At 37.2% G+C, this 22,732-nt stretch overlaps 1 protein-coding gene across 2 annotated transcripts; it reads right to left on the reverse strand.

Annotated features, from left to right (window-relative positions):
* Window positions 1-5,734: 5,734 nt before the first annotated feature.
* On the reverse strand, window positions 5,735-22,452 carry LOC120479987 (selection and upkeep of intraepithelial T-cells protein 1). 2 transcript variants are annotated; one of them, XM_089124061.1, is made up of 9 exons: window positions 22,323-22,452; window positions 18,968-19,034; window positions 16,965-17,318; window positions 16,209-16,487; window positions 13,778-13,885; window positions 11,557-11,631; window positions 10,415-10,468; window positions 9,981-10,092; window positions 5,735-6,816 (listed from the first exon to the last, which is right to left on the reverse strand). In XM_089124061.1, exons 2-9 carry the CDS (start codon window positions 19,026-19,028, stop codon window positions 6,354-6,356), a joined length of 1,506 nt encoding a protein of 501 aa, XP_088980187.1. In that variant the 5' UTR covers window positions 19,029-19,034; window positions 22,323-22,452; the 3' UTR covers window positions 5,735-6,353. The 2 variants fall into 2 exon arrangements, with proteins under 2 accessions (XP_088980187.1, XP_039528802.2); XM_039672868.2 differs by having other exon boundaries at window positions 22,327-22,396.
* Between the last annotated feature and the right edge of the window lie 280 nt (window positions 22,453-22,732).

Genomic DNA, 22,732 nt, shown 5'->3' on the forward strand with positions numbered 1-22,732 from the left:
TTCGATTTTGGAGGCACTGAACTTGTTTGTGATGCGCCATCGTGTGGTTAACATGGAAACTACAGGAACGTTTATTACGACATAGTGGATGTGTTAATCTAAAATTATCTTTAGAAATATAAACATTTTAATATGCTCGAACGATATTAATTTACACAAAACAATTTAGGCTATGTGTGAGAGATCTGATCAAAGAGAATCGCTGGATAGGATGTGTGTCACTTTCAACCACGAGATGGCAGCAGCGCTACAGCGCACGTTTTTTTTTTTTTTTTTTTTTTTACATCATTACATATTCAAATTTGATTAATTACTGAAACATGCTTTAGTATCAATCCATTCGGTAAAAAAAAAAACAAAACAAAAAAAAACTTTGGTATTTTGGTGAAGCGTTGAAGCAGCTTTTCTACAAACAACATTTTGTGTAACTTATATTCACTACATGAATTGCATTTTGGGGGGTTACACTAAATGAACATCACGTCATTGACCTATGTATGTTCTTTGTGTAGTTTGTGCAGCTATGAATAACAAATCTTCTTCTGAATCTAGGGAAATCTCGAACACTAGGCTATTGTGTTTCTGCATGCGGGACTCAGGCACGTGTGCTGTCTTGTTCCTTCACTTCCTTCTGACTCTCTGTTATGATATTACAGTAAAGGGAGGAGGATAAAACCTGTACCACTGTGTTCTCACAGGAGAGAGGGAGGTCGATGGTGTTTCCTTTTATTAGACTGGCATGCAATGGGGTCCAAAAGTGCAAGACCACGATTAAAAATGATTTTATTCTGCAGTCTCACAATATGTTTGTTGTCTGTACCTACAGAACAATAAATAGCTAGCGTTTCCTCCAGTGTTTTTCTTAAAGTGATACTCCACCCAAAAATGAAAATTCTGTCATCATTTGCTCACCCTCAAGTTGTGAGCAAAGGAAGATATTTTGAAGAATGATTGGAATTAAACAGGCACCAATGACTTAATTCAATAAATAAAAAAATACTATGGCAGTCAATGGTGTCAAAATTCAAATCGTTCTTCAAAATATCTTGCTTTGTATTCAGCAGAAGTAAGAAACTCAACAACTTGAGGGTGAGCAAATGACCCAATTTTTGTTTTCGGATTGAGTTTACCCCTTTAAAGGTGAGCAGGAAGTGAAGAGCGAACAGAAGGAGACACGGGACTGTTTCCAGGCAGCAGGAGTATAATGAAAGATCACCTTTACATTAGTGCTGGTCAGTTTCCTTGTTCCTGTTATCACTAAAAAGGTTCTGCTGCTATTGTCATGCTTATGTTTGACTTTGTGATTGTTTGAGAAGGGCTAGGCACCATTCTCATAAACAGGACATTAATCTTCCCCATATAGAGAACATGTTTATGATGATTTAGCGAACATTAGCTCTGCTGGGAAAATTCGAAGCATGACAAGGCAATTGTGAGTTTTCATATATCCTTTTATGTACGAAAATGTATTGGGGACAAGAATAAGCTTTTCCAATCTTGTATTTGCCTTTGTATTTTCTTAAAAACACACACACACACACACACACACACACATATATATATATATATATATATATATATATATATATCTGTGTGTTTGTGCTGCATGCTGCACATTTGCTGGCCATTTATTTTGTTCTTGACCGCAGTTCTCATTGCAAACGTATCTCAATTAAATTCAATTAAAATATTGAATCATGAAAATTCTGTGTCTTTATTGTGCGTGCTGAAATGCTTCACCGTTTGCATTGCATCACTGCCACCTGTCCTGCAAACACACACCCTGTGTTTAATAAAGCATGGACATACAAACAAACGCCAAGTGTATCTTCAGCTTGTGCGTGTGTGAATAAGATAAGACAATGTTTTATTTAAATACATCATTTCCAAGCAAGCTGTAATGTGGTCAAATTATGCGAGAAGTTTGAACATATAATTAAATCCTGCAAATGGCATGTCATTTTCTTTCAGAAAAGAGTTACTCATGTGATGCATGTATGTTCCCCGGCAGTGGACTAATCTGGACTAGTGCAAACTAGTTTCAGTGTGAAAAGATTTTCTAAAATCCCACACAGCCAAAAGTGGACATTTATAAAGAAAGAAAAAACTGGATTCTGATCTCGGTTAACCTCTGCTGGACATGAGGAACCACGGACACGTTTTTTTTTTTTTTTATATAAATGTTTTTTATTTCCCCCTGCTGATCATGTCTGTGGTTTATATGTGTATAATACGTTTTTTTTTATTCCCCTGCTGAAGGTGTCCAGTAGAGGTTAACCGAGGTCAGAATGGAGAGGTCTGGAAAGCACCGTTCATCCAGTCTGACTGTAAACAGGCCTGAGGTTACATGTGTTGACCAGTGAACACTTTTAACTCAAACACAAACTTTTTTTGAAGCCAACAAAAGCAGCTGCTTTACAGTACTCGAATGAAAGTGTTGAAGAGACGAGAAGGAAATGGACTGAAGAAAAAGAAATAGCACATTCTTATCTGCAAATTAATCAACAATAGTGACTCATTTCAAATTTTAACAGTGAAACATCCCCTAGGCCTGGCTCAATGCCTCTGCTCATCTGGTCATCAAATTTAGCGATTGATTTCTGGATTAAAATGAAATAAGTGCAGACCCAAACTAAAGACACAGTTTTGGAGACCAATGTAAAATCTGGAGTCACTCCTGAATTCTGTACACACACAGTTAACTTTAAATATGATTGTCAATCCCAAAACTTTGCATGCAGAAAATCTTATATCACAATATTGGTCATTTTATCTAATGATGGTGATATTTCGATCCCAATGCTTTAAAGAAGGTTTGCAGGGAATGCAGCCTCTGAATTGGGACGCAATGTATATGTGCAAGGGACGGTTGCTGAACATTTCATTCAGTTCATTAACAACACCGGGAGTTTGAGGGGGTTTATCCATCCTGTACCTTTGCATATATGTGGTTTTAGGATAGCATGACTTAAATCAGAAAGAAAAACTAAAGCGGTATTTGTTCCTTTTTTGGAGCTTGTTTTTTAAGTCTCATTGAATAAGGAATAAGGAAATATCAGTGGTTAGGAGCCATGGGGAATCCCTCCATGCCCACACACTTCTGTCTTGCATAATCTAGTCTGGTTGCATTGTTTGTCGGGTAGCCTGAAATGTGCTTTAAGTGTTTACCTGCGTCAAATTATTATTCAATATGACTAATAAACACCTTTTGGAGTCAGATCAGGTAGATATTACAGTGACCAGATCTTTAAAAACTGTGATGCCTTTAAAACATATTGGTTGATTATGACCCATAATCCCATGACTTTCCTTTGTGTTTTTTTAATTTATGATAACATAAACCATAATTATTATATTGCAATGGACAGACATTAATTTGTATTAGTCTTATTTAAGACTTCATGCAATAAGATATGTAAGTAATGCAAGGTCTGGACTCCATCACAGCTTTCATTCGCCGTCTGACTGACATAAAGCAACCAATCAGTGTTTGTTTTGTTTCTGCATCACGCTTAGGGGAATGAAAACGTACACTCTAAAAATGCTGGGTTGTTTTAACCCAACTTTGGGTCAAATATGGACAAACCCAAACGTTGGGTTAAAATTAAAAAATTTAAACCAATGGCTGGGGTTGTCCATATTTTACCCAAAGTTGGGTTAAGTGTAAAGCGTACCCAGATAGCAAACTGACATTGAATCAACGTGGAAATATGACATCGAAACAACGTTGATCTGACATTGTTTTGCTCATCGAATTAACGTTGAACCAACGTCAGACGCGTCATTCTTTCAAAACTAGCGGAAAATCAACTTGAAATCAACGCGTTGTTTCAACGTTATGAAAGCAAACCAATTTTCGATTTTCATTTAGCTTTGAAGAATGCCGCGTCTGACGTTGGTTCAACGTTAATTCGATGAGCAAAATCAACGTTGTTTCAATGTCATGAGAGACGTCGTTTCCACGTTGATTTTGGCAACAGTTTTGTTTCCAGGCGGACATTTAAAGAACATGACACACACGTCTCCTGGGTTTTATGGGGTGTGGTCCTGGTCAAGAAAATCTCCTGAACTCCAAACTGAATGTCAGAATGGGAAAGAAAGGTGATTTTAAGCAGTTTTAAGCGTGGCATGGTTGTTGGTGCCAGACAGGCCGGTCTGAGTATTTCAAAATCTGCTCAGTTACTGGGATTTTCACACACAACCATTTCTAGGGTTTACAAAGAATGGTGTGAAAAGGGAAACACATCCGGTATGCGTCAGTCCTGTGGACGAAAATGACTTGTTGATGCTAGAGGTCAGAGGAGAATGGGCTGGCTGATTCAAGCTGATAGAAGAGCAGGCTACACTTGTTTATGCACAGAGGGTCATCATCTTAAAAGTGCCGTCGGAGCTACTATCTCTGTATAACGGCCATTGGAGCCCTCTGCTGGAAGGGAATCGTAAGATGGCCGCTCGGACACTTCCGGTGGCTTCACTTTAGAACGTCATGAGCTATCCAGTCATTATATAGATCAGTGGCCTCCACCTAGACCTGTTCGGTTTCCTTGCCCTCAACCCTCGCCGTCGAGTCTAGGACTGTTTTTTCACCCATCCACTCTGGACCCCAACCGATGAACTCTTTTTTTTGTTGAGTCGCCCCAAAATCCCGTTATTATGTACTCTTGTTTGCCATTGTTGTTAGTAGTTATGTTTTGTTGATTTGTTTCTGAGTTGCAGTCTGTTATGTCTCATGTGGAGCGTCTGGTAGCCGCTCCTTAAGAAGGGGGTTATGTCAGGATTTGTCATGTTGTGTGTGCAAACACATGGCCTGTGGTTTCGGCATGTGTTTGCGTTGTCATGTGTACTTTACCACGCCCCCTTGTTCCCCTCGTTAGTCTTGATTGTACATCTGTGTCACCTGTGCCCTTGTAATGATGTCACTTATTTAAAGTCCTTGTGTTTGTTACTCGGCGCTTGTTCATTTTGTATCCTGTCCTGTGAGCTGTTTATTCCTAGGATCAGAGTTTCTATCCTATTTGTTAGTTCTAGTCTCATTTCATTGTCAAGTTTATTAGTCTAGTCTTGTCGACATTCATTTGCCCTCTCGTGGGTCTTTGTTTTCTGACTGTTTACTAAATACATGTTTTCTGCGCTTGTGTTCGTATCTGTATACCGTGACAATGGGCCAACATTTCTAAAGAATGCTTTCATCACCTTGTTGAATCAATGGCACGTAGAATTAAGGCAGTTCTGAAGGTGAATGGAGGTCAGACACGGTATTAGTATGGTGTTCCTAATAATCCTTTAGGTGTTTATGCATTACTAGTCTCAATCTCAGATGTATAGGTAATTTTAGCATTCATTAGAATCAATGTTTCTTTTTTTGTAGCTGGGTTTTCCCTGTCTGTTTTTGCTGTTACACAAAGCTTTAAATGTTACTTAACTGAACTCCAGCATTCAGTTCTTCTTTAGTGCTGTCAATAGTTTAAACTGTTGCATCCTGCACAATACTGATAAAGTACATCCAGATGACATTCAGGCATTTTTTACTGCCTCCCCTTGCGGGAAAACATGCACTTCCCTTTTTAGCCGTTGCCAGTTAAAGCGGAGTTTACTTTCTCAGAAATGGAAGTAATCTTGTTGAGAATCGGAGCATAATGAAAGTGAAACAAACAACGCTGTGTGTGTGAGTGATAAAGCGTTCTGTGAAGGCTGTGCATGGACCCCCAAAAAAAGCTTCTGAAAGAGTATAAACTACAGTTTTCACTCATTTCTTTTATCAAAATCATGACATTTTACATCAATAAATGAAACTATAAAAAATATGTAAGTATAAAAAATAACTCTCATTCTCTCTATACATATATAAACAAAATACACGTGCAACTGTTGTCACAGAAAGTTTGATGGACTTACAGAGAAGTTGTTATTGCACAATCAGCTTTTGATCTGTCAGATAAAACGGTAGTTATGGTTATTTGGTAACTATATTTTGATGAAAGCATATATCAGATGTGCTTTATTCCTGTAACGGTTTAACCACATGTATTACTGTAATGCCAGACAAGAGGCAGAAATACAAATTAAGTGGTTTTATTCAATTAAAAAACTGTATTTAAAATCCCAGAATCAACTGAAAAGATTAATTTCACGTGTTAAGATTAGTAGGTTACCACTTTTTACAGTCTAACATTTTATTATCATGATCTCATTTCTCTTCTCTTGAACTTGGTCTTCCAATAACACAACGAAATAGTTTGATCTCCAGCCAAAGTCTGAGGGGGAAGATTCCAGAGAAGCGACGGGCGGATCCATTGATAACATCAAAATTGCAGGATCACTGCCAATGCGAATATGAAATGTATCCCATTTCCTCATGAACCAGACTCTTCCGGTCTCTGTTTGAGTTGCAACACTGTCCTGACGGTTCTCTCCAGGGATGGACACTGTCCTGGACGGGACGTCACTAACACCCTGCACATCTGTCGCTCATTCAGAAACACCTCGAAAGTTTCATCCAAGTCCTTATTTCCCTCTTGATATCCGTCCAGGATGAGCAAGCAATCCTCCGGCCCGAGAAGCGTCTCTCTGAGGTCGGACAACAGTGGTTTTTGGTGATGAACTTTGGACTTTAGCAGCTGGAAAAGGTCTCCTTGTGCTCCGCTACAGTCCACCAGCAGTACCAGATGGAGCGGGGGGGCGTTGAAGGCGTTCCCAGCCCAGCAGGACGACAGGATTTGGGCTACGGTGGTTTTCCCGCTGCCTGGTTCTCCCAACAGAAGGATAACCTGCCTCTTGTCGGGAACGATGGAGCTGATGTTTAGCAATTGGTCTTCTCTGGAATTGAGAGGAAGTGATGACATTGGTTAACATCGAAATCAATGCGTAATGTGTGTGTGTAGTGCTAATCTGTCAATCAGCCAGTGCTGTGTTTTTCAGGAGATCACTGGAAACAGACCCTTTTTGGTAACACTTTACTTGTAGGGGTGTGCATAAGACGCCTTCATAACCATGACATATGTCATGAATATGAAATAGGGTTTATGCATGTTTATGATAACTGTCATTAAGTGTCATTCACTCAATGATGACATTTTGAAGGCAAATATGACATTGTTTAAGATGTCTTTATTCGCCTTATTCACTTGGCGGCCATTTTGAAAATGGAACGCCGCTGAGGGGTACACTCACCCGGAAGGATGCATGCGACGCAGCAGCACCAGCAATGAAAACTCGCAATGCGGACCACCAATCATTCCTGTCTGCCCGAATTAACGATGCAAAATGTGAAGCAAAGTGCCAGTGACTGAAACATCCCCCGGGCTGTGTTAATTAAGTGATACAGTACCTGTATCGGAGGTTTTATCCACGAACGTAGGAATGGACGCCTTGCCAGTTTCTGCGAGCTTGCAGCAGCCAGAGGTAATTAACGTTAGTAAGCTAAGCTGTAATATGGAGTTGTTGACTGTGTAAGTTACTATGTTAGATACAATTGTACTTTATTGTTTAGATAGATACACATTCAGTAGCTTACATACACACACATGCATGTAAAACAATCAAATCACTCACATGTATGTAAAAGGAAAGAGGAGAAGTGATTTTAAGGTCTGACAGGGACTGATCCTGTTACACACTGACAATGATAAGCTGCTATGGTGACAATACAAGTTTACATATATGTATAGATTCATAAAGAATAAAAATAATGATGGTAATGGATTTGTATAGATTCTAATAGTACACAGTCAACTTCCTACAAGCTTGCAGAAACTGAGGTAAATTGGCGTCCATTCTTACGTTCAATGTCGTGGATAAAACCTCCGATACAGGTACTGTATCACTTAATTAACACAGCCCGGGGGATGTTTCAGTCACTGGCACTTTGCTTCACATTTTGCATCGTTAATTCGGGCAGACAGGAATGATTGGTGGTCCGCACTGCAAGTTTTCATTGCTGGTGCTGCTGCGTCGCATGCATCCTTCTGGGTGAGTGTACCCCTCAGCGGCGTTCCATTTTCAAAATGGCCGCCAAGTGAATAAGGCGAATTATGACATTTTCATATAAACCATAACAGCATAACCTGTCAGTGTCTTTGTCATGACAACTTGACATTAAATTAAGTTAAACTGTCATGTGGATGGTTTTGACATTGGCTGTCATGAGGCCTTTATAACTGTGTCATGAATATTTTTCGTGACATCAACTACAGTGGTACAAATTGAATTAGTCATTAAAATATTATAATGGCTTCATGACAGCCAATGTCAAAACCAACGACTAGGTGGTAAAGCTAGGTGTTTTTTTTTAAAAGTTTGATAATTAATCTGCTATGTTATGTTTATGACAGGTTGTGTTGTCTTAGTAATGTCAAGTTGTCAAGACAAAGACAGTTATGATGTATTGGTTTATGTCAAGGTGTCATAACAAACACATCTCAAACAATGTCACATTTGCATTAAAAATGTCTTAATTGAGCGAATGACACTTAATGACAGTTGTCATAAACATGCATAAAACTTCCTTCATATTCATCACCAACACAGTCTCATCCCAAAAAGTCATATAACTGACGTTTTGGGACGTCTTTTGACCATACGTCAACATCCGCCTTTTTAGGGCCCCCTTAAACGTCGGTAGATGGCGATCCCGGGCCGTCATACAACTGACGCTTTACCTTTAACGTCAGTTAGGTCACGGGTTAGGGTTAGGTATGGGGTAGAGTTAGGATCCCATAACCTCATCTACCGACGTTTAAGGGGGCCCTAAAAAGGCGAATATTGACGTATGGTCAAAAGACGTCCCAAAACGTCAGTTATATGACGTCTTGGGATGAGACCGGGTTGTCATCACATGTGTCATGTCATGATTATGAAGGTGTCATGTTAGTCTTATGCACACCCCTTCAAGTAAAGTGTTACCTACTTTTTTTCTTCAAAACAAAACAATCAAAATCAACACAATTACTCGACCCTCACCAACCATTAAAGGGCAAGTTCACCCCAAAATGACAATTCTGTTAATAGTTACTCTCCCTCATGTTGTTCCAACCCTGTAAGACTTTCGTTCATCTTCAGAACACAAATGAAGATATTTTTGATTAAATCTGAGAGCTGGATCACCCCTCAATAGGCTTCTTAAGGGATTGAAACTAGACAGAAATGTTATTAAAGACATCGTTAAAATAGTCTGAGTGACTACAAGTTTATCAAGCGACAGGAATACTTTTTGTGCAAAAAACAAACAAAAATAATGACTTTATTCAACTATTAATTTTCTTCTCTGTGGGCCTCGAGTGAGTTCACGTAGTATAACAGCGCAGCACTTCTGTGTCGTACGTCTCACTTATCACACACATGACCAGCGTCGGACAATAGTGAGCCTTCGTGTGACGAACAACACTGAAGCGCTGCGATGTTACATTACAAGAACTCTCTCGAGGCCCACAGAGACACGAGATGAACGAAAGTCTTACGGGATTGGAACCACATGAGGGTGATAATTACTGACAGAATTTTCATTTTTGGGTGAACTATCCCTTTAAGAGATGGATTAAATCAAATAGATGAATTAAAATAAAATAAATAAATACCACTTTATATACTGTATAAATATATATATATATCATTCAGCGTTACGTCTCCACGTAGGTTTAGGTGTACGGTTAGTGTGTGTGTGTTTGTATGTGTGTGTTGGGTAGGTAGGTGTGTGTGTGTGTGATGGGTAGGTTTAGGTGTAGGATTAGTGTGTGTGTGTGTGTGAAGGGCAGGTTTAGGCTAGGGTAAGGGTTAGGAGGGAGACAATATACAGTTTGGACAGTATAAAAACCATTACGCCAATGGAGAGTCCCAAAGTGTGTGTGTGTGTTTTGTCCTTAAGAATAGTATTGCCGATTTTTCTAAGGAATTTTTTTTTTATGCTGTGATTCAACAGAAACAGATGAATAATGCTTTATCTGTTTAAGCAGTTCAAATTCAGATTTCCCCAATCACTCACTCACTCGCTGTAAAGTGCAAATGACTCAAGTCTCTTTTCCACGTCCGCGTCTGTGTCGATCTGTGAATACTGTTGTGTTTGTACGTGCGTCAAAGACAGAGGGTTTTCTGCAGGTTCTGCACAAATCAAAGACAAACTGAGTCACAAGAGCTTTACTTTCCTGACTAATGCTCACATCAGCTGAATTTACGATCACATGAAGCCTCCAGATGTGCTTCACAATCTGATGTAGACACTTTTATGAGCTATTTACAGTAGCAAACGAGACAGATGACAAGAAGGAAACGGTGTGCTGGAGCAGTCGGGGGTAGTAGTCACATTAAACTCAAGGGTAATAGTCACATTAAACATATTTCCAGTTTCTACAGAACTGAACATGCATCAGCTGTTTAACCATTAACTCCTAACCATAATAAATTCATAAAGAACAAGCTTTACCTTCTGAGGTTATGGGACATGTTTGTGGTCTGTTCTCATTCACTGTCAGTAAAGCTGGGAATGAAAGAGACATTCATACATAAGAAAAACACTGTTCAATAACACAAACAAAGAGTTAAATGCCTTTTGCAGGTTTAAAACATACAGCAAAAATATATTTAAAATGTATGCTAAATCTAAATATATATGTTGTTATATACAGATGAATGAAATTGAAAAAGTTTAAGTTTTTAAATATATATATTTTGGACAATATAAATATATTTTGATTAAAAATGGAAAATAAGGCATGAGTATATCAATATACATTTATGTAAAGATAATATATTTATATTTTTTAAGTCATGTTGATATGTTACATTTATTATGTGCCTCAGAGATGGAGATCCACACAAATTTGGGTTAAACAACCCAGCATTTTTTTGGAGTGTATATATATATATATATATATATATGCCTATATGTGTGTCTGTATATACACACACACACACACACACACACACACACACACATATATATATATATATATATATATATATACACTCTAAAAAAATGCTGGGTTGTTTAACCCAAATTTGTGTGGACAAACCCAAACTTTTGGTTAAAAATGTAGTTTAAAATGTTAACCCAGTTTCTGAGTTTGTCAATATTTGATCCAAATTTGGGTTGAAATAACCCAGCATTTTTAGAGTGTATAGTCAAGTTGATATATTTGATAAATTTCTAATATTTATCTATATTTCGAAATGTACTTTTATATATTAATATATTATTGATAAAATATAAAACATATAAGCATGATTAATATAATTTAAAATTTTTAAATATAAATAAATAATATATTTTATATATAATCATATATAAAATATATTATTTAGTTATATATAAAAATATATAATATATGTCATATTTTAAAATGTACTTTAGATACAACTTTATTTACTTTATATACGATATACTTTAGATAAACAAATATAGATGTATCATTATGCATTATGTATTGCATGCTCTCAACGTCCATCCGGAAATATCTTGTTTTGTTTTTACAGTATACTTTTACGGTCACTTTTTAGCGACGTTCATATCATAAGCAAAATGAATTACTGTGCGGGAAACTAATGATGTAAATGTGAGAAACTCACAGTCCGTGTTGGCAGAGGACGAGTGCGGGAACAGTAAAGCACATTTAGATGATTCATTTCGTCTGTTTTTCTGACCTGGGAATATAGATAGAGAAACATGTCACGTAACATTTTATCATTATTTATTGGAATTCACCCATGGCTGCACATTAAAAGAGGATATGAAATAACATTTTTGCATAGCTATGATTTTATATCTTAAAGCTGTTGACACACTTCTGTTTCGGCTCATAATGATCATAATCATGAAATGGACAAATATTTTGCAGTGTCAGGATTAGGCTACTATGGGAAAATAATATGTTTTGTCAGGAAACCTACAGAATGTATAAACCACAGAGTAACAACAGCATATGTTCAGTGTTTGTGATTTCACTTCAAAAAGTCAATTAAAACCTTTCCATGAATGTTTTGTTTACATTTTTTTAAAGGGGTGATGAACTGAGAAATCAAACATTTTCCTTCAGCTTTTGACATCTAAGAGGTCATCATATTATAAGAATATCCTGTAAGTTTCAGAACTGAAAACGTCCTTGTTAGTCCAATAAAAGCTTTTATTGACACCAGCCTCAGCAAACAACTCATTTTTCAAAGTTGGGAACTATGACGTCGAAGAGGATAAAACACCACCCCCGCAGAAGAAGATCAACGCCTACTTCAACACGGCCAGTTTAGCCCCGCCCACTGATTCGCGCATTACACGCATAGCTAAATAACATAGGCCTACCTCGTGATGACAAAGGGGCTCGAGCTACCGAGCAATACAAAATATTGTGCTGTGCCTGGTTGTGGATGAAGACAGTCGCTGCATATGCTTCCTCTGGATTCCAATAGGACTGCATGGATAAACTTTATTTTTAATGACGTTCCAACTAATGAGGTAAAACATCGTCTTCTGTTCGCTTCATTTCACTGAGGATTGTTTTGTGAACAAGACTGGATTTTTTGCCGACCGATTAAGAGTAAAGAACGGTGCTGTGCCGTCTATATTGGATCTGACAGGAATTGCGCAAAACACACGGACTCTGGGTCGAACATGTATGGGCGAATCATTCCGGTAGCCATTTTACAACATTGGAAGTTTTCAAAACAATTTCCCCCAAGTGCATCGACGGGTGAGTTGAAACTCATTATAATATGCAAAACTGTTAACCACTCACAGCAGAGGGCGTTTACTTCCAAGTCTTCTGTGCGTTTTTCAGATAGGATCAGAACTTGGGTACAAAATAGCCTATTACTTATTCATTTTGATGTTTTTGAGTGCAAAAACCAAGCGAACGTCACAAGTTGACCTCAGACAACAATATAATAAAATTTAAAAAGCCAGTTCATGACCCCTTTAAAGATAGTTGAGTAACCGGTAGGCGAAGTGTCTCCGCACGTGAGTGACGGATGTGGGATTCACCTGTGATGAAAACTGAACGTAATTCCTGCAAATACTGAAGATTAACAAACTGAGGACTCTCTGTTTACACGTCACATGATGCTAACTCTTAGTAAGCGAAGCAATAAACAATAACTGTAACAGAGAGCAACAATAACTGGAGTCTGTTACATTGATGTCACAGCAATTAAGTGTGTGATGTCCAAGAAGTACAGTAAGCACACCATATGATATATGCCAGAGAACTATATTAGTAATATGTTTTATGAACATAACCCAAAGTCATGACTGATAATATTAATTTGGCAAGGTCAGTAACAGCTGAGGTTAGTTAAGGGTAATTTACTGGGTCATTCCTGTTTCTGCATGTTTTAGTTTCATAATGTTTAGAACTGTGCATGTACAAAATGTCATTCAAAAGCGTCTAGTAGTAACGCATGAACATGAAGGACTAATGAGTTTTTCATGCAGTAAGCTTATAAACCTGAGTATCTTTTTCTTGACAGAGATCCAGCAGGGGATTCCTTCTGTAAGGTATTTAATATCATATGAGGTTGACTCACATGATAAACAAACTATAAATCAATCAAGCAAATCCACAGCGGCTCCACCTAAAACTTCTCCATATCTGATCGAGACGTCGACATGTGCCAACTGACGCGCTTTAATGGACCGTGATCAGTGATCAGAATCAGTGGTTTGACAGATTAAAGTGGTATTTACATGGTACTCTTACAATAATACTGTGGTAAATACCCAAACATCATGGTATTACTATGGTATAAGTCAAAGACTAGCTATATAATGATTTTGTAAAAAAAATTATTATCAAAGTACCGTTGCTCCTCCTGCGCAGAATGACGTAGATGAAGGTTATGGCTAACAGCACGATGACCACGGCTCCGATCCACGCGTACTGAGCTGAACATTCATGATGGACTTCATCTGTGGAAACCAGAAACACTGCGGTTAACACTCAATATCTGTCTCTCAGAAGAACATCATGATGGATGTTCAAGCGGGACAGAAACTGACACATATTAATCATCAAAGTGTTATCAACAAGTGTTTTAAATATATATACACACACACACACACACACACACACACAAGCGTCAATATTTTGCATTTAATTTTATTTTCATATTTTCAATTTTCATTTTTATTTTTACACTTTTTCTTTTGTTTTTGTCATTTTCATTTTCTTTTCGTTTACTTGCTTTTAGTTATTTTAGTACTTCAACTTGTACTAACACAAGAAATGTTCCCTTATAAACTATTTTAACAAGTTTAAGTTTGTTTTATTTAATGAAGGTAGTTTTATATATAAGCTATTTTACAACAGCTTTGAACCAGTGTTGCTTCAATGTATTTGAAATACTATTGAATCAAGTGTTATTTTTCTTTTTCTTTATATATATATATATATTTATAAATATTTTATTTTACTTATATTTCTATCTTTATTTTATTTAAAGTTTTAGTAATTTTGTTGTGTTTTAAAAAATACTTCTATATAATTTAAGTTTATTTTTTGTTATTATAGTTATTAATGTTACCTTGGAAACTAGTTGACATGAAATAAGTTGCTTAACTTTTTTTCAGTATACGTTCATTTCAAGTAATGAAATAAATTCAGGTTTTTTTATGGTTTTAGTTTTGATTAATGATAATAACCATGTTTCGATTTGGTTCATCCAATATGGGCCATACTTTTCTGCCAATAAACAAAAATTAAATTAAAGCTAATCGCAGTACCTATCTATCAACACTTCTACTGAATGTGATCATGCACTGAATGCAAAAGACGTGGTATAATGGGTAACTTTGTTACATAACAGAAGATATTTCCTTTCAGACTTTGAAAGATTAACACTTGCTTAAGGGTGAAACTTTATATTCTAACCGTTTTCACAATGAGACTCTTGTGTCTGCTGGAAAAACACGGTAACAAAGGCTCTCCTCCATATTTATCGGAAACTGTGCGTGTTTGTCTTCCTCCGCCCCCTCGTCGCAGAAACACATCAATGAAAATCTGCCTCACACAAGCCATAAGCGATGGAAAACACAGCAACTTTCACATCTGTAGGTTGATGCTGCTTTTGACATTTTCATTTTATAAAGATCAGTTCTTTCTCAGAAGTGCATCAAGCGTTTGTTTCCCTGATACAGCGCAAAAACTGATTTTCCTACTAAGTATTTTTGTCTGTTTTCCATTGCAAATATTTAAACATTCTTAAATCAACATACATTTACTGGAGAAGCAAAATGATTTTGAAAATAGAATAAAAATAGGCACAAATTAAGTGAGCTAATGCTTGAAACAAAAACAAACAGCTGCCAATCGGGTCAGAAAATAAACTAAATTCAAAGAGAAAGCTTGATTTTTCTCAGACCCCATTTTCAGATATTTGTTCTTGTTTAAAGCATATACACAAGCTCTTTAAAGCAGGATGGATTCTGATTGGCTGATAATGTTTATGTGGCTCATCAGCTGGAAAATAAATCATTGGCTTCGTCCGAAATCGCATACTACCCTACTATATATAGGCGAAAAACAGTGAGTGACAAAAAAGAATGTCAGAATTCACAGTACTGATAAAAGGCAAAACATATACGGATGATCTACTACTTCTGGTGAGATTCTGAAGTGTGCCTAAAATGGACACTTTACTGTCCCATGAGGCTGCGGGAGAGGATTTATGAAGCGACACTAATGACACTGGTAGGTCACATGACACAAACAACATGGCGAATATAATATGTCCAAATTTCATCCATATAATCATACTTTTTAAACGGTCACAATGTAAATGTACAAAAACACAAAGTAAAAACAGATGGCTAAACGCCTGTGAAGAGACGACTCAACGCCGGCAATAAAGTTGTGCCCTAAATTAATACATGATTAACATGACTTAATACATGATTTTTTTCAATCTACATTAAATTCTGAAATGCACTTTCTGTAAAGCTGTTTTGAAACAATATGTATTGTGAAAAGCGCTATACAAATAAAGTTGAATTGAATTAAATTCAAATGTATCACCTACTCAGACAGTATGGGATTTCAGACACAGCGTATATAATTATCGTTTAATATTTATTTATTTACTTACTTCAGCAACATTTCATTTTTTTTTTTAAATAAACAAAATCAATATACAAAATCAGATGTATACCAGTAGTAACAACAGTAATAATAACATTTACATAGAATCTCTCAATGTAATATTTTTTTTATCGGGCCTTATAGTAGTGAACCCACCTGGGATGCTGAAGGAGGCCGTCTGCTGGACCTCGCCGCTCCTGAGGAAAGAGCAGGTGTAGTTGTTCACGAGATCTCGTCTCACCGTCAGCGTGCTGAACACTTTGACCAGATCCTCATCTGTATGGAGCGTTGAGCTTTTGGACGTCTCCGTGAGGTTTGTGTTCTGACCGTCGCTCCAGAAAACCTGAGGTGACGGGAATCCCTGAGACTCACAGGAGAGCTCCACTTCATCCTGACCCGTTTTCCTCACGCTTTTCTTTATGGGAGTATAAGGAGCTGGAAAACATAAACGTAATACATAAATTATATGGAAGACAATCTGGTGCAAGTTAAGGAGAAGCACATGAAAACGTGTTCAGGATTGTGGATAAGTTTGGAAAACTACACTAGGTCTATTTTTGTAGTATGATGTATGTATATATTGTGCATATACAGTGTTTACAAATTTACTGTATGCATTGAACAACTCAACCAAAACAAATTCTACATTTGCCAAAATGTGCAGCATATATATAAATGAATGCAGCATAAGTAAACCGAATTCATTGCTATTTAATATGTGAATAAAAAAATTGTGATTTAGAATTCAATACAAGTACTGTAGCTAGTGTGTCAGCAGAAGAAAGAGTCCTATTAGGAGTCCCATAATGCATTGCAGCAGTTAATTAAACTGCAAACCAATCACCTGACACCTTAATGTTGTCAGCAATCAAATGTGACTTTTATGAAGTTGTTTTCTTGTTAGTAAAGCACCTGTAACATTGAGCGTGACTTGCTTGTAGTCTCCCTCATCTCCCTCTTTTACGATACACCGGTATGTTCCCGAATCTTTTATCTGGAGCTTTTTCAAGTGTAAAACCGCTCGGTTTTCCTTCAGCTGTTCTTGGATGAGCTGCGCCCGCTTTTTGAACGCATCATTGGTGTAAATTTGGTTTTCTCTGCCTTTCTCGAGCCGATACACGTCCACATCTGGCTTCGGGTTGATGCGGGTCCATATGACGGTGAGGTTTGAGGGTTGTTTAACCGCGGAGAACACACACACCAGCTCGACGTCCCCGTGCAGCTCTGCCTCGTAAGAGCTCTTCTGTACATTCACAGTAAACAGGCCTAGAGGAAGGCAGGATGAAAACATTTTTTTTAAAAAGGGGATATATTATGCCCTTTTTCGAAGTCTTGATTTTATTTCTGGGCTCTACTAGAATGTTTTCATGCTTGTATGTTCAAAAATACACATTATTTGTCCCATAATCTCCATAGAGTGCCAAAGTGATGAAGTCACTTTGTAGGACAACTCGGCAGCTAGCGGCGCATGGGTTCCCTCGATCGAAAAGCTATGCATTTTCCCCATAGACTTTTGAAAAATCGCAAAAAATAAGATCTGTGTTCAACAAAGAGTTTTGACTCTTACACGTTTGTCTATCAAGATAATCTTAACAAGTTAATCCAAAATGTATACTATTTAAAGTCTGTATAAAGTTTTAAAAAACACAATCAGACACGATAAAGTTTAATAAAACACAAGCAGGTTATAACTGGTGTGTTTTATGTCATAGATCAAAACGTGAAAATATTTAGAGGCTTTGTTAACCACAGACCTTATATCAGGCGATTTAGCAAAAACCCATTCAAAAATCCCATAGACTTATGGGCGAGGGAACCGGGAGTACAAAGTGACGTCATAACTTCGGCACTCCGTTGCTGCAGCTCCTCTTTTCCCAATCTGCCAGTAATGTTCTGTTTAGTTCCTGTCTCTATGAAACCCCTCCTTCTGAAAAGCACACTGTGCTCTGATTGGTCGGCTGGAGCAGTGTGTTGTGATTGGTCGAGCGCTTTGAGTGTGTTTGGGAAATGTCCCGCCCCTTTACAGCCGGTTTAACACACTACTAACTAACTCAACCAGGCCCCGTCCCTTTATTCTGCGTATTAATTATTCAAATGAGGAATATGAAAGAAACTCAAGACTACAATATTTAGGGAGTTCAGAAACAGTGACACTGATATGGAGAAGAACTCTTTGTAACTTTGCAGAGCTTTTTCAGCAAAATTACACGGAAGAAAGTGTAAAAAAAAGGCTCAAATGCTCAAAGGCTCAGATGTTGCACTTTCACGGCTCATGAGATGTAGTGCAGTTCTCAGTTGTGTTTTATCAACTTTATTTTAAATGAGTTAGCCTACTATAGTCATCATCATCAGTAAGATTATAATAATGAAGCTAGAGTAAATGTGAATAGCAGCTCAGGTCATTTTATGAGATCTATCCTGACAAATCTAAGCAGTTTCCCAAACAGCAAACTGACATTGAATCAACGCGGAAACGACGTCTCTAATGACATCAAAACAACGTTGATTTTGCTCATCGAATTAACGTTGAACCAACGTCAGACGCGGCATTCTTCAAAGCTAAATAAAAATCGAAAATTGGTTTGCTTTCATAACGTTGAAACAACGTTGATTTCAAGTTGATTTTCCGCTAGTTTTGAAAGAATGACGCGTCTGACGTTGGTTCAACGTTAATTCGATGAGCAAAACAATGTCAGATCAACGTTGTTTCGATGTCATGTTTCCACTTTGATTCAATGTCAGTTTGCTATCTGGGTTGTCACTCTTCTGTAAAGCTTTTCAGTTTGAAAAGCTTAATTTGCTACATTCATTTCTGGGAGAAACCACATAAACAGTTTCTCGTATTAGCAGTTCCTAGATTCATCGTTTATCATTTAAAACCAAAAGATATGTGCAATGCATATTAATAATCATACCTGAAACTGAGATGGCAGGCCATAGCAGAGCCTGGAATATGAGCACCAGCGTTCCCCTCATTGACTCCTGCAGGCAAAGACAACACATCAGTCTGATATCACACACAATCCTGATCTGAAGCCTGTTATGAAGAGTTTGTGCGTGTGACTATGAGCAGAACTGGTCACTGATGTCATGACCCACAATGATTCAGTAACGATTCACTTCTTGATTTACTGTAAAAACAGCACTGACTGAACCAATGGAGTCTGCATTAATAACAGTTACAAAGCAGTTTTGTTTTTGTTGTTGATTTGTCACATGACCTCATGTGAGTCAGATCAGTGGCTCGACCGTGTGACTGGATGATTCAGCACATTAACTGATTTACATGTGGGACAAAACCTAGAGCCCCAGGTAGATTATCTTAGAAATACAGTGACCGTTCTTCCTCGGAAAGGACGATCTCTTTCAACACGAAGCTTATCAGTAATTCTTACACACATTACTCAATTTCCATAACGGACACCATAGCAAAGCTTTCATGGTGACACTTTACACAATAAGGTTGATTAGTTAATAAAAATACACCTGTTCATTGATTATGTTACTGTCGTTCACATTGCATTAACTAACGTTACCTAATACAACCTTTGATTTTATTAACGTATTAATAAATGTCGAAATTAATATTAACTAAAATTAATAAATGCTCCTTTTTAGTTCATGCTAACTAAGTTAACTAATGAACCTTATTGTAAAGTGTTCCCACTGTCATGTGTTGAGAACAGAAAATGTTCAAAATGTACTTCAGATAGACTGATATATGACATACACTTATATCACGTTTAATTGTGTTACTTGTCGTTTCTTTGTTATTGTTTGTAAAATTCATTAGCAATTAATGCATAAAAATCGTTCCTTCCTACACTCATTAGACGACCTGACCAGTGACTTGAGTCAACTCTATTCTACATTTCTAAGTAGTTCGCAAAAAGCACCTTCAGGAAAGCAAGTGTGGATTATAAATAGACGTATCACCTCTATATTCACACAGTCATAGTAAGACTGAGAGAAATGGTGGCGTTATCAAACTCTTCATTCTGATGCTGGTGATCATTTCCTGTTTGACTGTGAACATAAGTTGAATTGTTGAACATTTGTTGAACATTTAATTTGGATTCCCCAGGTTACTTGAGTTTACATCACTGTGAAAAACTTGTTAGATAGTGAGTAAAACAACAACAACAACACCCACACTGATAAACTCACTCAAAGTTAAAAACAGCGAGAGTATGAGTAATGCTACAGGGCAACCCAAGGTTAATTGGTTGGCAAAAAAACGTTACTTACCCTAGTAAATCCCCTTTTTAATTTTTGGAGTTTCAACCAACAACCTTTGGGAAACCAGTTTCCTAATCTGCCACAAACATTTTCTATCCAATTAAAAAGATGGGTTTTCTAAAGATTATTTACTTTTTAGCCTGAATGAGGAAATTCATACTTGTAGAGAAATGCTTAACTCTTAAACAGAAGTGTAAACTACCCAGCTAAAATCAGTCTTTAGGAATACTAGGAGTAATTTTAAGATCAGTGATGGTGAAATCTTAGAAGAATATGCCACTATTTTTTTTTTTTTTTTATATAAAAACTCACATAAAACATATTTAACATATTTAAACATAAGGTACTGCAAAGAATACCATGTCAAAAACACGGGCCTGGTTTCATAGACAGGGCTTGGATTAAAGCAGGATTATAGGTGTTAAGGCCAATTTATACTTCTGTACACTGTAGCCGACACCGCCGTGGGCATTTATACTTCTGCGTTCTGTTCGGGTTGCTCTGTAATTACCCCACTGTAACACTAGTTGACGTTAGGGTTTCGATGTTCCACCGTGTCGAGTTTCGCTGATACAAACAATGGCGGCTGAAACTGAGTGTATTTGTGTGAGTTGGAGCTGTCGATGTTGAAAAACAGTTACTTTTCATGAAATTACAAAAACTAATATGCAGAAATGAGAGTAGGCTTCGGAGGAGATGATACGTACGACCCATAAACCGGTTGAGGCAAAAAGAGGGAGAATTTTCTGTGCTTGTCCAGCTCCTTGAGAGACATGGACGTGGAAATGCATTTCAGATATTGTTGGCCAGTAGGTTCGTCGTGTGCAGCCATTTATTGTACATCAGTGTACTTCTGATTTTCAAATTCAAAATGGCGGCCTAGAAGGAAACGCGATGCTGCAAATCCGACCAATCACAGATCTTGAAGTTGTAGTTACATTTTTGGGGGAGGTGCGCGTCAGGGTACGGCATTTGGCTTTAGTTTAAATCAGACATTTATGTAGCTTTTATAAAAGTGCTTTAGAAAAAAACATTAGTGTGCATCTGGTGACAAAACAATGGCAGTGACTTATTTAAAGACATATCAGTGCAAGTTGCTTTCAGTTAAAACAGCTCAAACATTTTAGTCTGAGACTAGCTAAAGCTTTGTCTGTGAAACCGGGCGATGGTTTTTCTATGACACATTTCTAAATAATTAAAAATGAATTAATTAATTAATAAAATTGGGAAATTAATAAATATAAATTTAACAAAACATTACTACTATGGTAGCACATCTACTATAAGGGTACTTTTTAGGTGGTCTCTAGCTTTATGAGACAATGGAAAAAGCTCAGGCTTAAACATGTTCAGTCCCGTAGCTAAAATAACAATGTAGAAGCAAGACATTCTTCACAGTGCTGGGTCCATTTAACCCTTTTTAAAGACCATAGACTACTGCATATCATTGTACAGAGATTACAGGGGAGGATTTCCATCTGTATGTCATGACAGGTATCAAAACAATGATATTTAACTGTATAAAAGCCTTAAAAATAAATAAGAAACTGGTGGCAGTTGCATAAACAGTCAAGACTGTCTTGAGAATTATTCTGACCAACTAGCAGTTGATGACTTTAAAAGGTTATGATTTGTCTTAAAAATGATTACTGAACATTAGTCCAAGCATTTTATGCAACTGGCCCATGGATGTAATTATTAAACATACTAGCCTACCACTATGGCAATTCCATGACACTTTTCCTTGTGCACAAAACTTGCCTTTTCAGTGCATCATACTGCAGAAATAGTTTGCAGCAAAACCACCTTGGATGTTAAATTGGATGTTGAATATGGTTATTACACACTGTAAACAACAGCTTAAAATGTATGACTTAAAATGACAAATTAAATATAAAATAGCCCAGTATATTAAAATAAAAAACTCCAAATCATGATCATTTTATTTACACTATATTCATTAGTAGAGATCAGGTTACTGTAGCCTATATTGTGTGTATTATATATTCACGAAATTGCTTGCTTACTTACTTACTAATGATGAATGTCTCGCATGAGCAGAAGCCTGTATCCTGTGGCTCACTGTTTGTGTTACTGCGGGTTTGTGGAGAGGATCTGCTAAAAGCCTTCTTATACTGTGGTAAAGGGCGGTTTCTCAAGCGCGTCCTCGGTTCCTCCCACTTTCGCTATTCATTGGCCAAGTTTCAGAAAATTTGTGCTCGTAGAAAAACATCATCATGAATTCAGTTTGCCTTCTCTTCAGTCTTCATTCACGGATTCTGAGAACGCAATGACAGGACCGATAAATCATCGCGGAATCCGGTAAATCATCACTGGAATGAACATGTAGATTCGCTGATATCATAGTCTCATTTCCTACGTGAAACAATTCTATAAAAAACGGAATAGCTACTGTTGACAAGGAAGTGAGATAGATAGAT

Source organism: Pimephales promelas, chromosome 19 (genome assembly GCF_988280905.1).
Source record: "Pimephales promelas chromosome 19, fPimPro1.hap1.1, whole genome shotgun sequence".
Lineage (NCBI taxonomy): Eukaryota > Metazoa > Chordata > Actinopteri > Cypriniformes > Leuciscidae > Pimephales > Pimephales promelas.